The sequence below is a fragment of the Equus asinus genome, chromosome 20 (assembly GCF_041296235.1).
Source record: "Equus asinus isolate D_3611 breed Donkey chromosome 20, EquAss-T2T_v2, whole genome shotgun sequence".
Taxonomy (NCBI): Eukaryota; Metazoa; Chordata; class Mammalia; order Perissodactyla; family Equidae; genus Equus; species Equus asinus.
The window spans coordinates 83,239,402-83,259,977 of NC_091809.1; the positions used below are offsets into that span (position 1 = coordinate 83,239,402).

General features: G+C 44.3%; 1 protein-coding gene across 1 annotated transcript; it reads right to left on the minus strand.

Annotated features, from left to right (window-relative positions):
* Nucleotides 1-490: 490 nt before the first annotated feature.
* NEU3 (neuraminidase 3) lies at nucleotides 491-12,573 on the minus strand. Its single transcript, XM_070490707.1, is given in 4 exon segments — nucleotides 491-602; nucleotides 604-1,659; nucleotides 8,101-8,312; nucleotides 12,254-12,573. Coding segments are annotated over 3 exon segments (1,374 nt in total). The 5' UTR covers nucleotides 8,308-8,312; nucleotides 12,254-12,573; the 3' UTR covers nucleotide 491.
* Nucleotides 12,574-20,576: the final 8,003 nt, after the last annotated feature.

Below are 20,576 nucleotides of genomic sequence, written 5' to 3' on the forward strand. Positions count from 1 at the left end.
AGCTGCAAAGCTGGAGAAGGTAGGTGACCTCATGATTCTACTGTTTTGCCCAATTCCTCTAGGATAGAGAGCCTGTAGACTCTGAGCATGATTAGAAGGGTGTGGGTGTTTTTGTTATTAAAAACAGAACCAACCATCCAGATAGTCCTCCATATTATGATACCTGCTTGCACCTCACACTTGGGTAAGTGGAAAGTCATTTGAAAAGATGAATCCTCTGACTTCCATTGGGATGGGAAGAAGAGAGATCACAGAACCAATCTTCTCATTTTACGGATGGAGACATGAGGCCGGGAGAGTTCAAGTGACATGTCCAAGGTCCCAAAGCAAGCAATGGCAGAACCAGGACCACATCATGGTCTTCTACCTCAACAGTTCAGTGCTCTTTCCACTGCAGTAGCTATGGTAAAACTATCATTTTGTCCTCTGGAAAAGGAGAAGTGAAAAAATGTAGGGAGCAGAATCTTAAGGTTTTGGATTCTCTATAGACTTTAGTAACCTGTTATCCTGGCCTCTATTATCCTGGCTGTGGTTGTCTTCTGTGGTTTCCCTTCTATGGAAAGTTGAGTCCTAAGCCAATTAGTTTTGAATTGGCTCAGAGATCCTACCAGGGCTAGTGCAGTCCCCTTGCACATGGCTCACGATCTCTTGGACTGTAAACAGACGGAAGGCGATCTGCTCACACTCTCGCTTGATCCCACACTCAAACAAACAGGCAAACAAGCCCTCCTTCTCCAGAGCAGCCAAATCAGAGTAGCCACAGGGCCCACAGTGCAAGATCCAGGGGCGAGACCAGCAGGCGGCCTCCAAGGGGGTCTGGTTGAGGTAAATGCCTAGGTTGACCCTCCGTTTCTTACTAGTTGGGTGTGAATACAAGAGCCATGATTGTGACAGTGTTCCAGCTTCCTGCTCTAGCCTCAGTGAGCGGTCCAGCAGAGGGTTCTGCTGAATGGTAGGAGCATCTTGGCCACTAGGGTCCTGGTACCCATGTGGGATCTCCAGGGGCTGGAAACTCACCACACTGCCTTGGCAGCCATGTGGGGGTTCACAGAGCTGTTGGCTCAGGGCTGGTCTCTGAAAGCATTCACCATGGTCAGTGCTGAGAGCCTCTGCCCGGCACCTGTTTGGTGTCCGGGCACTGCAATATAGCACAGGGTAACCAGTCCTCTCAGTCACCTCTGCCACTTCACACTCCACTGTCACCATAGGCTTAATGAGCCTGCCATGGTGCCATGTGGCGCCTAGGTCATCACTGTAGATCATCAGGGAATGAGGTCTGGCTTTACATGGTAGCCGGAAGCAAAAGAACCGGTAAGGGATGTAGTAGGCATATGCAGGGATGACGAGCCTCCCTGACTGCAGCTGGATGCCATGACCTGGGCCCACAGCAAATGTGGCCCAACGCTTCATTTCTGGGCCAATGACCTCCTCAGTCAGGTCCCTCAACTCGCTCCATGAACAACCAGCATCTTGACTACAGATGAAGCAGAGGCGGGCAGCATTCCTGCCTGACACAATCTGCTGACGCTCAGTGACATGGTCCCGTACACAGATGAAGAATAGGTACACACAGCCACTCTTCTGCTCCCACACAGGACAGGGGTTCATGGTCCGATGCCCAGGTAAGGTGGCTTCCATCAGTGGCTTCAGGGGTCCCCACTAGACAAGGGGAAAGGAGAGAAAGCAGGAGTGAAAGACTAATAGGAAGACACGAGGCTCATTAAAAGCATTAGTACTTTTCAGAGATAAGAAATAAATGGTATTGAAATCCATAAAATCATGAAGGCCCAAGTATTCACTGAATTCTCAAATATTATACGATGATTAATAAAGTTGGAAAGAGGCAATGTTAATATTGTATATGCTGTCCCCTCTGTCTAGAACACTTCTTCACTTTGTCTAGATGCCCAATTCATCCCCCAAAACCCAACTCAAATGTCGCCTCCTTTATGAAGCCTTCAGTGAAACTCCCTCCCCTCCCCCGCAAAGCCAATCAGTGGCTCCTCCCTATATGTACAGAAGAGTTATAGCACTTATCATGTAACATTATAATCTTTTTGTGGCTGGCTCCCTTCCTAGACTACGAGTCTTCTGAGGGTAGGAACTGAACTATTCTAATTTTGTATTTCCAGTACCCAGCACATGATAGGAACTAAATAAATATTTTTTAAAAGAAAGAAAGACCAAGACACCTAGTTCAATCTCTGCCTTCCTTACTCATCATGTGACCTTGGGCAAGCTACTTACTCTTACTTTACCTCAATTTCTCCATCAGTTAAATGGAGGATATAACAACATACTCACATAGAAGTTGTAAGGACAAAATGAGATAATGCCTAATGAAATATATCACAAAGAAAGGCCCAATCTCCTTAACATATTTTTAAAAACAATATTTGAAACTGGTAATAAAATTTCCAGAAACCCAATAGAAATGGGCAAAGAACAAGATCAAACAATTCACAGAAAGAGAACAAAACAAAAATATGTTCAACCTCACATATAAAAGAAAACAGCAAATTAAAATTAAATTGACATAGTATTTTTCATCTAACAAATTAGCAACATCATAAACCTAACAATACTCTGTTGGCAAAAATGTGAATAAACCAGCACTCTCATATATGGATTGGAGTACAAAATAGTTCAATACTTAGCACAGGACATATCAAAATTACAAATGCATTTTTTCTTTCCCAGCATGCCCCATTCTGGGAATTTATCCTAAAATATATCTGCTCACTAAATTAAGTATGTCTAAGATTACTCACTATGGCATTGCTTGAAACAGCAAAATACTGCGAACAACACAAATATTCATCAGTAGTGGACTAGTTAAATGAACACACAATGTAAGGGGTGAAAAAAGAAAAAGGAAGCTCTCTAGATATTGATATGGAAAGATCTCCATAATATATTTTCAAATGAACAAAGCAAATTACAGAAGAGTGTATGTGGCATGCTACTTTTTGCATAAGAAATGTGGAGGAAAAGTACTTCCAATTACAGCTAACTAGGTAATTTGAACTTCCACTGAGAACTAGAATAGATAAAATATTAAAACAAAAAATATGTTAGAAAGCAAACAAGGTAATGAAGAATTATAGGCCAAGAACTGAGAGAAGTTCATTCAGAGAGGTTGGCTTGGTATTTCAAGTCCCTTTTCCCCTCAGGGTAGCTCTAATTATCAAAGAGGTAAATGAAAGGAAGAGAAGCTGAGCAATTCATCTGACAGTCTTATGGGGCTAGGAGGACAAAAATTAGAGGCCCTGGTAAACCCCCCCATGCTTTGAGTTGGAACTTTAAAGGGCTAAATCACAGGAGGAGCGGTGGAAGTGAAGGAGATCAGCCCTTACAGCCACTAGAAAACTGGCTGGGACTATCTACTGAAATGGAATACCCTACGATCTAGTAATTCCATTTCCAGATGAAAATCCAATAAAAATGCATCCACATAGTACTGAAAAACATGTACAGCCTAAGTGCCCATCAACGGATGGATAAAGAAGATGTAGTATATATACACGATGAATACTCAGCCATAAAAAAAGATAAAATTGTGCCATTTGCAACAACATGGATGTTGTTGCAATACCTTGAGGGTATTATACTGACCGAAATAAGTCAGATGGAGAAAAACAAATACTGTATGATTTCACTCATATATGGAAGATAAACAAACACACAGATACCGAGAACAGACTGGTGGTTACTAGAGGGGAAGGAGGTGGGGGAAGAGTGAAAGGGGTGAAGGGGCACAGGTGTACCCTGACGGATGGCAACTAGACTTTTGATGGTAAACATGACGTAGTCTATACAGAAGCTGAAATATAATGACGTATACTTGAAATTTATATAATATTATAAACCATCATTACCCCAATAAAACAAAAAGAATATTCAGAGTAGCATTAACCACACACATAAGAGCTAACCCAAACATGCAACAACAGTAGAATGGGTCAATTAATTGTGTTACAGTCATCCAATGGAATGTTATGTAACAATGAAAATGAACAAATTACAGCTGTACAGAACAATCTGGATAAACCTCAAGAACATCATATTGAACTAAAGAAACCAAACACAAAGACGACATAGATTAAAAACAAGCAAAACTGAACTCTAGAACTGTAAATCAGGGTAGTGATTACCTTTGGGAAGGAGAAGGGGCATAAGAGAAGCTTCTGAAGTGCTGGCAGTATTCTATTTCTTGAGCTGAGTGGTGAGTCCACAACTGTTGGCTTTGTCAATTCAGAGCTGACATTTGTTTTGTGCATTTGCCATTTATGTTCTGTTTGTTTTCTGTATACATGTTATCACTTTACATTAAAAAAACTTTAAAAGGGAACATTAAGAATATACACCTGTTATTCTTTGTTTCTGTATGAAAAAGTACGAGAAGGATACATAAGAAACAACAGTGACGGCCTATAGGAGGTAGACGACTGGGAATGGAACGTATACCTTTTTATACTGTTTTTATTTTCAGCCACATAAACGTATAAATAAAACGTATTAACTATCCAAAACAAAAAATGAGATTTTTAAAAATTTAATTCCTGCAGGAATGGGCAAGACATATTAATAATATATATATATATATATATATATATATAAAACATATATAATAAAAGCTCCGATTACAGCATCTCAGTCACAGGATCCAGTGTTAACTCCCATCCTACAGAAGACTCTCCTCTACGTCTTCTGGATAAAGGCCCTCAGTCTCTCCTTGAACCAGTCTAGGGACAGGGAACTCATTACCTTTGGGTACAGCCCATTCTATACTAGAGTGCCTTGTGCACTGTAAACACTTCAAACGTACGAGCCAAAGTCAACTTAATTATTGGGCAGTCTAGTCGGTGGGAAGTCAGAAGCTCAGCCATCCTTACTGGTTGAGAAAATGACTTGGGACAGAAATGTCTAATATAAAGTTGACATGAAGCTGGAAGAAACAGTAAACAAAACATGAAAGCATTAGAATCTAAATGATCTCAACCAGCTGAAGCAATGGGACATCAACAAGCTGAGGCTTGACAAAGAGAAAAACAAATCTTGGGTTTAAAAATCTGAATGGAGAAACACGATTAAAGAACAACAAATGCAATGGCCAACAAGGATATGAAAAGAAAAGTACTCAACACTGTAATAACTAGGGAAATGCAAATCAAAACCACAAAGAGATATCACTTCATATCCATTAGGATGGCTACTATCAAAAAAGAAAGTGTTGGCAAGGATGCGGAGAAACTGGAACCCTTGTGCACTATTGGTGAGAATATAAAACGGTATAGTCACTGGGGAAAACAGTATGGAGGGTTCTCAAAAAATTAAAAATAGAATTACCATATGATCCAGAAATTGCACTTTTAGGTATATATCCCCAAAAAATTGAAAGCAAGGTCTCAAAGAGAGCACACCTTGCACACCCATGTTCACAGCAGCATTATTCACCACAGCCAAAAGGTGGGAGCAACCCAAGTGTTCACCAATGGATGGTATACACATACAATGGAATACTATTCAGTCTTAAAAAAAGAAGGAAATTCTGTTATATGCTACAACATGAATGAACCTTGAGGACATTATGCTAAGTGAAATAAGCCAGTCACAAAAAGACAAATACTGCTTGGTTCCACTTATATGAGGTATCTAAAGTAATCAAACTTACAGAAACAAAGTAGAATGGTGGTTACTAGGGACTGGGGGAGGGGGAAATGAGTAGTTGTTCAATGGGCAGAGAGTTGCAGTCATGCACAATGAAAAAGTTCTAAGAGATCTGTTGCATAACAATGTGCATATAGTTAACAATATTGTAATGTACACTTAAAATGGTTAAGATGGAAAATTTTATATTAGGTGTATTTCATCACAATTAAAAAAAAAAGAACAAATGTGAAAAAGACTTGGAGGTTTTAGCTAACCTTCTACTTAATATTAGTCAATTGTTTTACACAGTTACCAAAAAAGGAAAGGCTACTTTATCTTAGGCTGCATTAAAAAAGCATACAAGATGGGACAGCCATCTCATTGCTGAGCTGGTCAATCTATCCTTGGGGTCCTAAGTTCAACTCTGAGTACCATTCTTTGAAAAAGGACACTGACATCTCAGACCAGATCCCAAGGACAGTAATCACAGTTATGAAGGGATCAGAAACCAAATCAAGACTGTAGCCTAAGGAGCCGCTAACAGAACTGAAGCTACTGAGCCCAAAAAATAGAACACTCAGAGAGCATGAACACCACTTTCAGGTACATCAAAAAACAGCTCTCCGGAAAAGGGATTTTGTCTAAATTATATATAGATTGATTGCCCCAGAAGGCAGAACAAGACCAACTGTAGAGAACAAGGTAACTGTAGAGAAGTAGAGTTCATCTCATTCCAAAAAACAAAGTTAACAGTTGCCACAGGATTAAGCTCCTCAATTTGAGGAGTTGTGTAAGCAGACTCTTTATAGAAGATGACTAATGTTGAGTTCCTACTATGCAATTGCTATTATTAATTACATTTTGCAGATGATGAAACAGAGAAGAGCCAAGTATTCAAGGTCACACAGCCAATAAATGGTAGGTCTTGCCCGACTCCAAAGTCATGCTCTTAACCACTAAGCTATTAGTAACTACCAATGAAATACAGAAGATTTCTATATTGGGAAAGAAGTTGGACTGATGATTCTTCTAATGTCAAGGTTCTACAATTAAGTGACTCAGAAAAAGAGAATAAAATAAAGAGAGAATGAGTTAAACTGGACACGTTTGTGAATGTGTGTGACTGCTGGATAGTGAGGCTACGTAAAGGTATGATCTGATAAAAAATACTTCACAGCCCAAATGTCTATAATAGAAAGCAGGACAATGCCTGTCCAGCTACAGCTCCAAGCTGGGCTTCAGGGTGGGCTGCAGGGCTGGGCCTCTTTACAGACCAGTGACACATGCAAAGGTTTGGTCCTGGGAAGCCATGAGGAAGACTCATGACAAGACAAGGTCAAAGAGCAGGGACTGGGAATTCTCTAAAGTAAAAAACTTCCTCACTGGGAAATGTGAGCAAGTCATCAAAAGCAAAGACAAGGGTTGCTGGCAAGGCCCACCTTCAGCAGAATAACATTTGTACTGTTAACAGCGAAACAAGACATCCCTATGGACATGAAGCTTCAAGGAGATTTCTGTGGGCAGAAAAGCAGGACAGGTTAGGGGGATTAAAGTATTTATTGTAAATTTAGACATATATTTGTTTACAAAAGACTCTCAAGTCCGTTGTCTCACTTGATCCTCACTTCAGCCAGCTCTGGGAGATAAAATAAGGCAACAATAAGAAAAATGGGATCTGCAATAACCCTGTAGCTCACAGGCGCAAGGGCAGCAACCATTCTATCCCCCACTAAAAATGCAGTAAAAAATGTGCTACTTAGGGGCTGGGGCTCCAATCTCAATTCTGCCATTTGTTAGGAGTGTGCCCAAGGCAAGTCCCTTTAATCTTCAGCCTGTTTCCTCCTGTAAAATGGAGACAACAATAAGTACCTCACAGAAAGCATGTAGCAAGAGGAGGGGCAGGAGGAGGAGGGGTATGGTGGTTGTTATCCTCCCCCCATTATCTGCTAGTTGTGGTCTTGAACAAGCTATCTACCTCTTGGAGCACCAGGATCCCTCATCAGCAAAACTGGGCTAACAACGCTTACTTTCCTGGGTGACTTAGGAGGATAAAAGAGAATGCGAATGAAAAGCAAACCACATGTTAGCTGAATCTGAATGAACCATGGACGACTCTGGAGTCAGAGACCAAGTTTGATGCCTGCTTCTACTGCTTTATTATAGCTGTGTGACCTTGAGCAAGTGGCAACCTCTCTGAGCTTCAGTTTCCTCACCTGTAAAATGTGACTACAACAGTTCCTATGTCACAGAGTGGCTGTGAGGATCCAATGTAACCCTGGCACAAAGTAAGTATTTAGTAAGTGAGAGCCATTGCTTTTCCTGTTTTTTCCTTGCCACCTCCCACACAGGGCTTTTCCTGCACTGGTGGGCAAAGGCACAGTCCCTAAAGTGCTCTAAGCAATGTGGAGAGAAACTGAGGCCAGGTCCAGATGTGGGATGAGGAGTCACCTGTACTGAGTGCTCAGTCCTCACCCCTCGCCTCAGCACCAGGTGGAGAGCATCCTCATCCCTGCAGGTGGAGCGCTTCTCAGCAAAGGCCAGGAAGGTGTGGGTGGGGGGCACGTAGAGCAGGGCTGGGATTCGGTAGGTGACCCCTCTCTTGTCTTCCTGCTGGAACAGAGGGCTGTTGAAGGAGCACGATGTCACTTCTTCCATGACTTCTGTAAGGATAGGAGGCAGCTAAATGTCTGTCCATACCCAAATGCTGGCTTGTATAGAAATTTTGCTCTATCATTCCTTTTCCAGAGATCACAGACAGGGAGGCAAAGATGTACTCAAATGTGTATTCTTTTTCACAAAGGTAATATCATGGTCTTAACAGCACAAAGCAAGCAATATGCATTCTCATTTAACAAATCTATCCTCCAGACTTTGTGGGAATCCTATGTGGCCTGCGTCAAGTGTGTCTCTCCAGAGAGATTCTGCATGTGCTTCTGCCAAGCATCTGGGGGTATTACCAGCCCAGATGGTTTCTAATGTCAATTTCTTGCCTTGGAGTTTTTAGGCCATTTGGGTAATATAAATAAAAACCCAAATCCATATGAGGGAATGCCTGTGGTTAAGAATTCTCCAGGGAAACTTTTTCCCTCTACTGGAGCCTAGGACAAGAGGCAGTCTTCTTTGTCATCTCTCTGTGTCAGCAGTGAGATTTTTTTTTCCTAGTCCACCCCATGAGAGGGTGTAGATTTTCAAGGGATTTAGCTTCATGCGGGGATCTCAGCTTCAACTAGAGTCTAACCCTTGTGGGTTCATAGTTGCAGGCACTCTAACAGCAGGTCTATTAAAGCCCAAACTTGGAGGTGAGTGAGGCGGCAAACATGCAGCAGCTGAGGTCAGGTTAAGGGACCAACTGCTCTGGTTTTCAGATTACTCTAGGTTTTAAAGCCCCTGGGGATTTCTCTTACTTTCCTGAAAATTCAGCTATGAAGGACTTTGTTATAGTTTATCCACCATTTCTCAGGTTAGCTAGCCTGCCATAATGCTGAAAATGGAAGTCTCTAGATATGCTTCTCAAAGAAAATCAGATGTTCTACTTCTCAGAGGCCCAAAAAGGGAATCAAGCCAGACAAAAAGAACTTCAAATTCCTTTTTTTCCCTCAAACCATCTATCATCAAGCCCTATCTTACAAATCATTTGTAAAAATTATCAGGCTGTAAGAACAAGGTCCGTAAGGCCTTATTTATTTTATAAAGATTTCTGGGTGCCTACTTCAAGTGAGGTAGATGCCGAGGAGACAGCGAGGAATCGGAGGTCCCTGACCTCAAGAAACCCACATCCAAGTGAGGGAAACAGGCATACACATGGGCAATTACAGTAGCATATACCAAGTGTTACTTCAGAGGTAAACAGGAGAACATGTAGAACAGAAAAGGGGCATCTGTCCAGATCAAGGCAGCAGAGAATTTTTGGAGGGGAAGTAACTGAGCCAAGCAAGCTCCTCTGTCTGGAACATTCTTCTTTCAGATAGCCACAGAGCTCACTCCTTCACCTCCTTCAGCTCTGTTCAAACATCATCCAATCAGTGAAGCTTTCCCTGACAACTCCCCCGCCCCTCCCGCTCCCCCTTCCCTGCTCTACGCTCTACACCACAATCATCCATATATTACACTTATTTATGACATACCACAGAATAGAAGCTCTGTAAGGGCAGGGATATGTCGGTTTTATTCACTGCTACATCTCTACACCTAGAACCATGCCTGGTATATGACAGGCACTCAACAAATATTTGTTGAATGACCAAATGAATGAGTGAGCTAGATCTTAAAGGATAAATAATGGATTAGCTAAGTGAATAGTGAAAAGGAGAAGGGGTGAGGGAGTAGACGTGAAAAGCCTAAAGGTGACAGAAAACATAGTGAGCCGTGGGGACTCTCAGTGCTTCAGCATGACCAGAGTGGAGTGCAAAAGCTGTGAGCAGAGATGAGACTGAAGGGGTCAGCAGAGCCCAGATCCTGGGAGGCTTTGACACCTTATTAAGGGGTTTATCACAGTTAGGAAGCCACTTCAGAGTTTTTGGCAGAGGAATGGCATGATCACGTGTGCATATTAGACCAATCTCTCAGGCAGCCTTGTGGGCAATGAACTGAAAGCAAAAGTTGCACTGCTTTTGGCTACAGCCTCCTAGTGTCAACCAAGACAAATGCTCATCAATAGCATGTGAGTGACTCATAGTCACTTGTTTCTAACTTCAAGAGAAGAACCGTGGCTCACTATCATGAGGGGTTGGGGAGGCGGCCTCCTGAGACCAGAAGGAAAGCCTCCCCTCACTCATTCTGAGCTCTCAACAGCAGAACTGAAAGAAGGGCAAGGGGGAATTGTCTTGTTCACACAACATTAGGGCACACCTCTCTCTCCCCAGATCAGGCTCTCTCGTCAAGGAGGCTCAGGCTTTCTGATAAGTAAAGAGCTGTCCCTGAGCCAGGCTGCTGGAACCATTAAGAACAGAGGATTTAAATCAGGCCAGGACACATGACCTTAGGCATGTAATTTAACTTCTCTGTGCTTCAGGATCCTCATCTATAACATTCAGCAGTAGTTGAGAGAATTCAGTTAAAAGTTTAAGTGGCTGTTTCAGGGCCTAGGACATAGTATGAGATCAATATATGACAGTTAGTTTTAGACTGTCAATCCCTGCATATTCTAGTTTTATTCCTTGAAACCTGTGGATGATGATGATAACAATTAAAACTCCCCTCTACACCTCTGGGAGAGATCATATTTTACACTCTTATAAGCTAATAGTTTAATTATGAGTTAATACCAATGCTATTAATCATCAGCCAACACATGATCGTCAACACAGAGAAAGGAATTCTTTGGGTGACAGGAAGAATGGAGCACAAGATAGGCTGGAGTGGGGAGGAAGGACTAGGAAAAAAGGGCGAGGAAGAGGGGAAAGTACCAAAGGAGAAGCACAACTTGTCATACGGGACTGGATTCCTGTCCCAGCTCTTCTTACTGTGGGACCTTGTGCTAGCCACTTAATCTAAGTCTTGGATTCCTTGCTTGTAAAATGTGGATGATAATAAAACCTACCTAAGAAGATCAATATTAAGAACCACTCGAAAGCGCTTTATAAACTTCAAAATACTATATAAGTAAGAGTCTTTATTATAAATTTTGACGTCTTCACAATTTCACTTATGGCTTTGCTAGCACTATAACAATTAGAGTCACTATCATTATTTTTTATTAATTATGGTTATGATGATCATGTTGATGACAGTGTTAACATAGATGGGGGCTCTCGCATTGACACCCAAACTATCTCACATAAACCATATCCTGAGAACTAGGGATGGAGAAGAATCAGATATAGTTCTGCTTCGGAGCTGTTCACTGTAGCAGAGAATTCAAATTATTAATTGCTGCTCCTTTCAGTCAAGTCCTCCCTGCTCTCTTACTGGGAGAGAGTATGGTGGAGCATGGACTTTGAAATCCCACTTGGCTTTGACACTTACTAAGAAGTCACTTTACCTCTGAGCCTCAGTGTCGTCGCTTGTAATGGGAATAGTACCACCTATTTCTCAGGCTATTAGACCAACGTCATTCCACAGACTCCAATTAATCCAGCGCAGCCGGCAGCCTCCAGTGAACCCCAGAAGGAGGCCTCCCTACCTCATTTATTCACCCCGAATCACTAATATTTAAGGAGCACCCATCACATGTCGGGCCTTGGGAGGCCCGGCAGTACAAACCCCTCTCATGGTACAGATGGGAAAACTGGCCCCGAGAGGGGAAGAAACTCAGGTAAGGCCACGCAAGCAGTGGGCTGCAAAACGTGGGCCAAGACCCAGCTCTCCCAAGTTCCAGCTCAGGGCTCCCTTGGCCCACAGACCCCCTCTAGGAAGAACGGTTCCCCCAGTTTAAGCGCCCTTCTATGAAATCCTAACTCTAAGGTTGAAGTTTGGCTTCCGAGGAAGGAGAATAAAAAGACAGCGCGGCAGGCACGTTCTCTGGCTGTGTCTGAGACCCCAGCCGACCGGCTGGCTCTCAGTATCCCCCCGCCGGGAAGCCCCAGCCCAGCCGCTGTGCGGAGCCCGTCCCCAGGCCCAGCGCCCCTCCTCCCGGGGGTCTCCGGTCCCCGGGCCCGCTCACCTGCGCGGGACCCCGCTCTTCCGTCGCTCTCGGGGCAGAGCAGGGCGCGAGGACGGGCCCTCAGGTCTCGGACTCCGAAGCTCCGGAGAACCACAGGCGGGGGAGACGGAGGCCGGAGGGAGAGGGCCCGCGGGCACGGACCACGAGAAGTGAAGAAAGAGGGTGACAGGGCCGCCGACAGGAGGGCAGCCAGGACGCCAAGCCGGCGGACCGGAGGGCGCGCGCGGCGGGGACGCGCGGAAGCCGCAGCGCCCGGCGGTTGCAGCAGCCGTTGGCCGCGGCGGAGTCGGCCCCGCCCCCTGCCGGCCCCGCCCCGCCCCTCCCGGCCGGGCCTCGGACGTCCCCTCTCTCCAGCCCCCAGCCCAGTCCCAGCCGCGGCGTGGGACCCGCCCCTTCTTCTCCCACCGCCCGCTCCAGCCCAGGCCCAAGTTAAGTTCAGGCCCCTGGCCGACCGCGGCTCCCAAGGGCCTCGCGGCTCCCTGGCTCCGCCCCCCACGCTTCCATTTCCTCCCCTACTCGCTCTCTTCAGCCCCGACCTGCCAGCTCCTGTCTGTTGGTGGCCGGTGGGTTGATAGGTATCACTGCCTAAAACTTCCCTGCACAGCCTGAGTGTCAAGCAAAGGTTCCGGGTCTCAGAGAGGACTCCACAGAAAGGACTAGAGATCCAGAGCGATGGGTCACCCGTCCCTTAAAAAAAATTAATATATATGTTATATGTGTGTGTGTGTATATATATTGAGAAAATGATAGTATTAGATTATAACCTACTGAGTTAAATAAAAACACATAAGTGCATATTGATATGAATAACTGAATAGTGAATAAAAAACGGGGGAGAAAGTACTGCTCTTCCTGTAGTAGAATTCCTATTAAGAAATGCAGACTGTGTGCAGACTGAACACAATGTGGTCGATGCTAAACACCTGCTTTCCTTCTGGGAGTCTGGAATTTTTGTACATGCTAGGCAGAGGGTGCCCACATGACCAGCCCCCAATGAAAACTGTGGGTGCTGAGTCTGTAATGGGTTCCCTGGGCAGAAACACGGCACACACGCGGCATTTTCGTTGGGGGAGAAAGCGTGCTTAGTGCGAGCCCTCATGAGAGGAGAGCATAAGAAAGCCTCCAGAGGGATTCCTTCAGACTCTGCCTGTGTCTTTTTCTCTTATGATCCAATGTGCATCCTTACCACATCGCTGTAATCAATCTTAGCTGTGAATACAACTATATGCTGAGTCCTGTAAGTCCTGGCAAATCTCTGAACCTAGTAGTGGTCTTGAGAACCCTCAACCAAATATTATATGCAGAGTTTTAAAACATGTAAAACGATGCCATATATTGTTAATGGACACATATGTATGAAGAAAATGCATAGGAATAACAAATATCAAATTGAGGGTAGTAGTTACTTCTGGGAGTGCAGGAGGTAGGATGTGATTAAGGATACCCAAGGGACTTCAACTGTATCAGTAATTTTTTTTTTAAAGGTGGCAATGGGTTCACGAATGTTCATTTCATTATTCTTAAAACATTATTTGTCTGAAATATTTCATTTTTAAAGAGTGCCTCATACAAAGTCCCAGGGTTCTTTGCCAGACTTCCCCAAATTCACAATCACAAACTCTGTGGATCACCAAGTCAATTTTAGAAAAATATCCAACACTAATGCACAGATCTCTCTCAATTCTTCTTTGCTGGTTTCAGTCTTACGCCTGAGGCAATGAGGTTTAGGAACAATCTCTATATTTAGAGGTGCAAAGATCTTGGCTCCAATCCTGACTTTCCACTTCCTAGCTGAGTGACCCTGGCATGTTATTTAACTTCTGTGCCTCAGGTTCCTCATCTGTAAAATGGGCACACTTAGCCCTACTCAACTCCTCATTCATGGCTCAGACCAAACAGGTTTCAGTTCCTGAATGAGGACCTCCCAGGTCTCCATGCTAAGACAGTTAACTCCTCTTCCAGCCTCCACAGCACTTTGTACAGATGGCTTCTGATGAATTTTCTGAATTTGCCACTCCATCAGCCACTCTGGTTAAACCGACAGAAATGGGGACCACATCCATTCTAATAGTCTCATACAGCCTTTAATTAAGGATACTATCAACAGAACTTCAAACAAAAGGATGAGACCAATCTACAGAATTGACCTCAACCACACCCAACGGCCCGGACCCAACCAGCTGGAAAAACAAACCACCACCAAAAAAGCAAGGGTAAGCCATCAAGGTCTACCTTAGAAAGCCAGGCAGCATTCTCTGGTTTCTGTATTGACCTTGTAGCCAGCCCAAGGCATTAATCCAGGTACGACAGGATGTATTAGTGATTGCAGACTCTACCTTGGCCCACAAAGAAGTCAAGAGCAATTCTATTATCCATAACCCCACTGGTCAGTGAGTTGAGGCTCACCTGAATGCCTTCTAGGACTGAAGTGGTCTGACTGATGGCTTCAGCTAAAGTCAGGAATGAATTTCATACCAACATTTCTAATAGGATGACTCTCAAGACTGGGATAATCTCCTGCAGAGTCTGCATAAAAGAGTCAGTCACCCCCCCAGGAAGCTCCCCCTTGTAAGCAAGGACAGCTTCATTTTGGAGCAATCTCCACAGTCATCTGAGTGCAACATGATCTACTGGTGGTGCTTCCTTAAACACCTGAAGGTTGCTTATGACCCTCTCTAAAGTGCAAGGCGCCATGTTTTCAGGAAGGCAAGTTAATGCCTGGCTTCCACACAGGAAGTACAGGCCTGAGGGCATATATGATGCTGCTGTTTATGACTGTTGGGGCCTCCCAAGTGGGACCTACACTATTCAGGTGACACAGGTTGACAGTGTTCCTACTGTGACCTCTTGGCCACCTGGTAGCCCTCAGAGCTCCCAGTTCACTTAGAATAATTGAAACCAGTCCTTATTTTTGGAAAGACTGTCTGATGGCAGTTAGTCCAACCTGTCCCATATGTCCATGCCACCAAGCAGGTGGGATTCCACCCCACAGGATGATTGGGCAACAGCTACAAGAATGGGGGTGAAGGAGATATCTAGATGTTGTGACAAGTGTTTTGCATGAGAGATATAGGAACTGAAGTGCACCTGATGTTTCAATAAGACTTCTCAGTAGGTTAAAGGTAACTGCTATCAAATTGCGGTCAGAGCTATGTGGTGGGGGATGGCAAACCCAACAGTCAGTCAAGTTTAAGGAACTTGCAACAGTCTGGGAGAGTTGTACTAGGCCACTTTCCTTTGAGAGGAGGGCTCCAGGGGTGACTCTGTTTCAAACTGTTATGCTCAAGGACCGTGTCAAACCAACAACAGAATCCAGGCGGCTGAAGCAGAATTAAATGTGAATACTCCAGGCTTCCTTTTGGCTAGGCTACCACGTGGAGGATGTAGCAACCAAGCTGGCTTGCTTTTACAAGCTTGCTCTTAGGGTAAAGAAAACATCACGCCCAGCAATGGTCAGTGCAGAATACTGAATTTTCAAAATAAATTTATACAACACTCCCCAACCTCTCTCATTGTGATCATTACTCAGTAAGCAGCTGTGACAGTTAATCTTATGTGTCAATGTGACTGGGACATAGGGTCCTCAGATATTTGGTTAAGCATTATTCTTGGTATGTCTAATTTCTGAATGAGATTACAATTTGAATCAGTAGGCTCAGTAAAGCAGACTGCCCTTCCAGTGTAGGTGGGCCTCATCCAATCTGTTGGAGGCCCAAAAAGAACAGAAGTCAGGGTAAGGGACAATTCACTCTCTCCACCTGTTTCCAAGCTAGGACATCAGTCTTCTGCTTCTGGACTGGAACTTACACCAGTTCTCAGGCCTTTTGACTCAGAGTGGAACTACACCAGTGGCTCTCCAGCTTACAGACGGCAGATCACGGGACTTCTCTGCTTCCATAATTGTGTGAGCCAAATCCTTATAATAAATCTCTTTATATATACACACACATATCCTATTGGTTCTGTTTCTCTGGAGAACAATAATACAGCAGTAAAGAGGAAGTGATTGCTTTCTAGGTACTGCCACATTCAGTGACCAAACTGTCTTACTAAGGTATTGACCAGGAAGAGCTAAGAGAGGCAGAGTCACAAATGTTTTGAGTACATTTTCTGAGTAGGCTGTTCCAACACTCAACAACGCTAGATGCCTGTGGATGGAGAGCAGAAGGTCCATCAAATACCTTGAGTATCAGCCCACTGCTGAGTGGCTTGTGTAATGAATTTGTACCACTGACAGACTGTATATGGTCAAGAAAAACAAAAACGTGAGACAGATTAGTTTCAAGACCAAAACAGTATAGTTGCAGTCGGCTGACTGGACGAGAACAGCAACGCTGTAACCTGAGAAAGTATCAACAGTGGTGAGGCAATCTCAATAACCTCCAGAGGGAGGCAAAGTTGATCGACATAATCAACCAGCCAGGAGTGGGTGGAGGCCAGGCTCTGTGCTATGTGGCCTCATTCACAGCTAGACAAACTGGACTCTGACAGAAGTCACAAGCCTGGCATGCAGCAGTAGTCTCTGCATCAGAAGTCTAAGTCTTTTACTTTGTGCCCAGGCTATGATGGCAGGTGTTAACGCCATGTCAGTACGACAAATCCAGGCAACAACAGTGGCAATCGGAGTGGTAGAGGTTCCGTCAGGAGCTTGATTCCAGTTGGTCTCATCAGAGAACGAGCCCCCACTATGGGCATCTACATGAGTGACCCCAACAGTTCAACTCATTCATAGTTTGTGGCCCCAAAGAAGAATGTCTTTAATCTGACAGCCTGTAGTCTTCTGACACCAGAAGACTAGGCCATTGACAATAGGCCTAGAGTCAGTAAAAATAAAACATGTCTGGTCTCTAGGAATTGTCTAGGGCAAAGGTCACAGCTTTCAATTCAGCCCATTGTGCTGATGAGCGCTTACTGTAGTCAGTCTTCCAGAATTGTCACTGGACACCAGCAGCTTTTAACTTAGCTGGACCATCGGTGAAACCAGGCCCAGGCATTTGACTGCAGAAGTTTTTGTAAATCAAGTGCCCCACTGAGCCAGTGGCTCTGCTTCAGGCAGCCAAGTGGGGAATACATTTCCTCCAAAGGAGTAGATGTCACTTTTTTATGTCAAACTAAGATAGTCAGGCTGTTTGCATCCCAGAACACACCATTTCCATTTGATGAGGGAAGCCTGCTGGGATCTTTCTCGTAAGTTGTCAAATCTGAGTTAGCATGGTCCAAAATGGAAGCATTAGGCCAGTTATGAGCATTAGGGTCAGATATTCGGTTTCAGCAATAGCTCAGTAGCAGCCTGACAGCTGTCCACCTTCTAAAAGGTGGACTTGGTGCCTGCAAAGGGCACAAGGCCCTGCTGTACTGGGAAACAGCCTGAGTACTCCAGCAGTCACCAAGTTTTGAACTAAAGCTGTGATTTTCGTTTCTTTCCTCTTAGGGTTCTATATTGTTTTTGTTAGACTACCTGAGAGGAAACAGCGATCATTTCTCTATATGTAGTAGTCCCTCAATGAGAGACATATAAGCATTCACAATTCAGTCAAATGTATAACTGACATTAATATAACACATTGATGGGAAAGCCATACAACAGTAGGACATTGAATCAGTTTAGAGGCTCCCCCTACAGGTCATTTTAATTTTCCTTTCCCATTGCAAACTTCATCCAAACGCTACATCAGTTGAATTCGGGCAGTTTTTCCCCACTGTGGGAACCCAGACCACGCAGTTTAAGATAGGTATGTTGGAGGCTACAGCCACCAAGAGATTACGCTCTCCCAGCCAAGAGTATGTGGACATCACAGGAGAGGGAGAGGCTAGCCGGCAGGGGGCAGCTGGGTCAGGGAAACTTTTTTCCTGACTTTTGCTCCAGGGTCAGTGCTGCCTCTTCCCTTGTCTAACTCTTGGCGCCAATGAGCACCTAAGGCTCAAGGGCTCCTATTTTAGTTTTGGTTTTCTGCATCCCTGCACACCACCACGGATCTGTCCCACAATCCTTGGCACTTCTGACCATCCCTGTATTCAGGGCTCCCTGTCCCCTTGGGACCAAGTAGGATGGTGATTTAGGTGTTTATATTCAACAGAGCTATAAAAGGGGATCTCCTCAAAGACCCCCAGCACACACAACTTCTTTCCTTAAAGCAGTGGGGGGGGGGGGGGGTAGGGATCAGCGGTTACAGAGGGAAGAGTGGCTTTGCACCAGTATGCAGGGTCATGTATTTACTTCCAAGAGGCTACCTGCTTGGACTCAACAAACTCCCAAATGTTTTTGGTCCACTCAAAGCTCTATATCCTTACTGCTGACACCATTTATTTCACCTTTGGGGAACACATTGCTCGAGTCATAGCTATATTGCCTTCAGCTGGGGCCACAGGGTTGCTGCTTTGTCAAGCAAACATCTTTTCCTCCTCCTGCCCAGAGAAGAGTGAGCAACAACCTAAGCAACCATTTGGGCAGTGTGTTTCAATCCTACTTCTCGATACTTAGCCTCAAAATATTCACTAATGGGTAGGACAACAAGGGAGCCTAACTCCTCCACCCTGGCTTAGCAGCATTTGCTACCAGAGCCCAGGTTATCTTCTCATACCTCCTCACCTGGCCCATGTCTTCTCTTCTAGAAAGCCATGTCTGTCAGCATCCCATCTGTTACCAAAACTGTCAGAACAGTCTATGAAGGATCTAGAATTTTATCTTACTTGCAAACTGACAAGTTAGTCTATTATTCTTTCATGGATACTAGTGGAAGACAAGAGACCCCTGGATCAAAGAACTTTTATTACCTATAGAAGAGGAAGCAACTTGAGCATGTTTGTGTCAGTTCCCCCTGTCCCCCACAACAAAAGTGATGTGGGGTAGGCCTAGATGGCATGATGCCTACACATTTAGTGGGTTCTATCACAGGAAAAGAATCCTGAGCTTGGGGAATTCAACACTTTTATAGTGAACAGTAGGTAACCCTGCTCCTTGGCTTACTCTCAAGGTTGCTCACTGCCCAGAGCACTGAGAGAATGCCCTGGAAAAGAGTGGTGGGGTCTTACATTCATATGAAGCAAGATATGCAGGGATGCTCAGGGCTCATGGCAGACTGCCTCTCCCAACAGTTTCTCATTCTTCAGAGGGTCACTTTCGACAGTATTATAAACCAAATCCAGGGCATGAAGAGCCTGAATACTATTCAATATTCACCAGTGGTTTCCCAGAAGAGTTTGCCATAGAGAAATTTCCCGTAATGTGCCAAACCCTCTTACAGCAGCCAAGATACACTGCAAAAAAATCTGGGACCTTTCCTATTGACTCGGAATGGATCTAAGGTTGGCATGATAGACTGTGGGACCGGGTTGTGTGTAAAACAACCCCACAGTTGCCATTCTTCCTTAACAAGCGTTACGCACCCGAATCCCTCTTCTCTCAAGCAGACCAGCCAAAGTTCTAACGATTCACCTGTTTTCTGCCCATAGAAGTGGGGAATTTCCCTCCTTTCATGCTTGTGTAGGTGTGTGTCTCTGTAACTGCTGCCTGAAAGGAGCAGGAAGCTTCTTCCACCCAGGTTGAATACTAGCGTCAGTAGTCACAATGGGGTGGACGTGAGGCTGATGGCTGGATTAGTGAGGAGGTGATCCTTCCCAGAGGAGAGTGAAAACCACTGGGGCACCTTCTGAGAAACTGTCTTTGAACCTGCTTCCTGGTACTCAGAGCCTGCAACCACCTCCCCAATTCCTCCTCATTAACAAGCAATAAGGTATTTATGTATTTAAAACATTATTCTGAGAAGGGGGCCACATATAACACCAGACTGTCAAAAAGATCCAGAGCACAAAAAAAGATTAAGCATCCTTGTCAACCATTCTAGGAGTCATCTGAGCACACGTGTTTTCAGGCTGGGTTGTTAAGAATATTCTATTTAATAACATAAAAGGCTATCATGGGAGACAGGACACATTCTACAAAGAATATGAATGTGATATTAGCAGTTTTCCCAGATGATTTCCATCAGGGAGACAAAGTTTCCAGCAGAGAGGGGGCTGTCTAGACAGGTGGAGATAAGGTAGAGAGTTGGTAAGAGGAAGGCCTCTAAACTAAGAAGAAACTTGAATCCAGAGAAAAATACAACTTGTGTGTATTCAAAGGAACTGCATTTTCTTCCATTCCCTAAGGTTGTTCTGAAGTAAAAAGACTGTTTCTAAAAATATACAAAGCACCAAACATCAAATACACATTAGCAGCTGAAATTTGCAAATAATGAAAAACATTAACTATCTTTCCCCACTCTCCTCAGCAGTCTTATATATTTTTTTGGAAGACATAAGTTCATCCTGGGCAGGTGTGAGG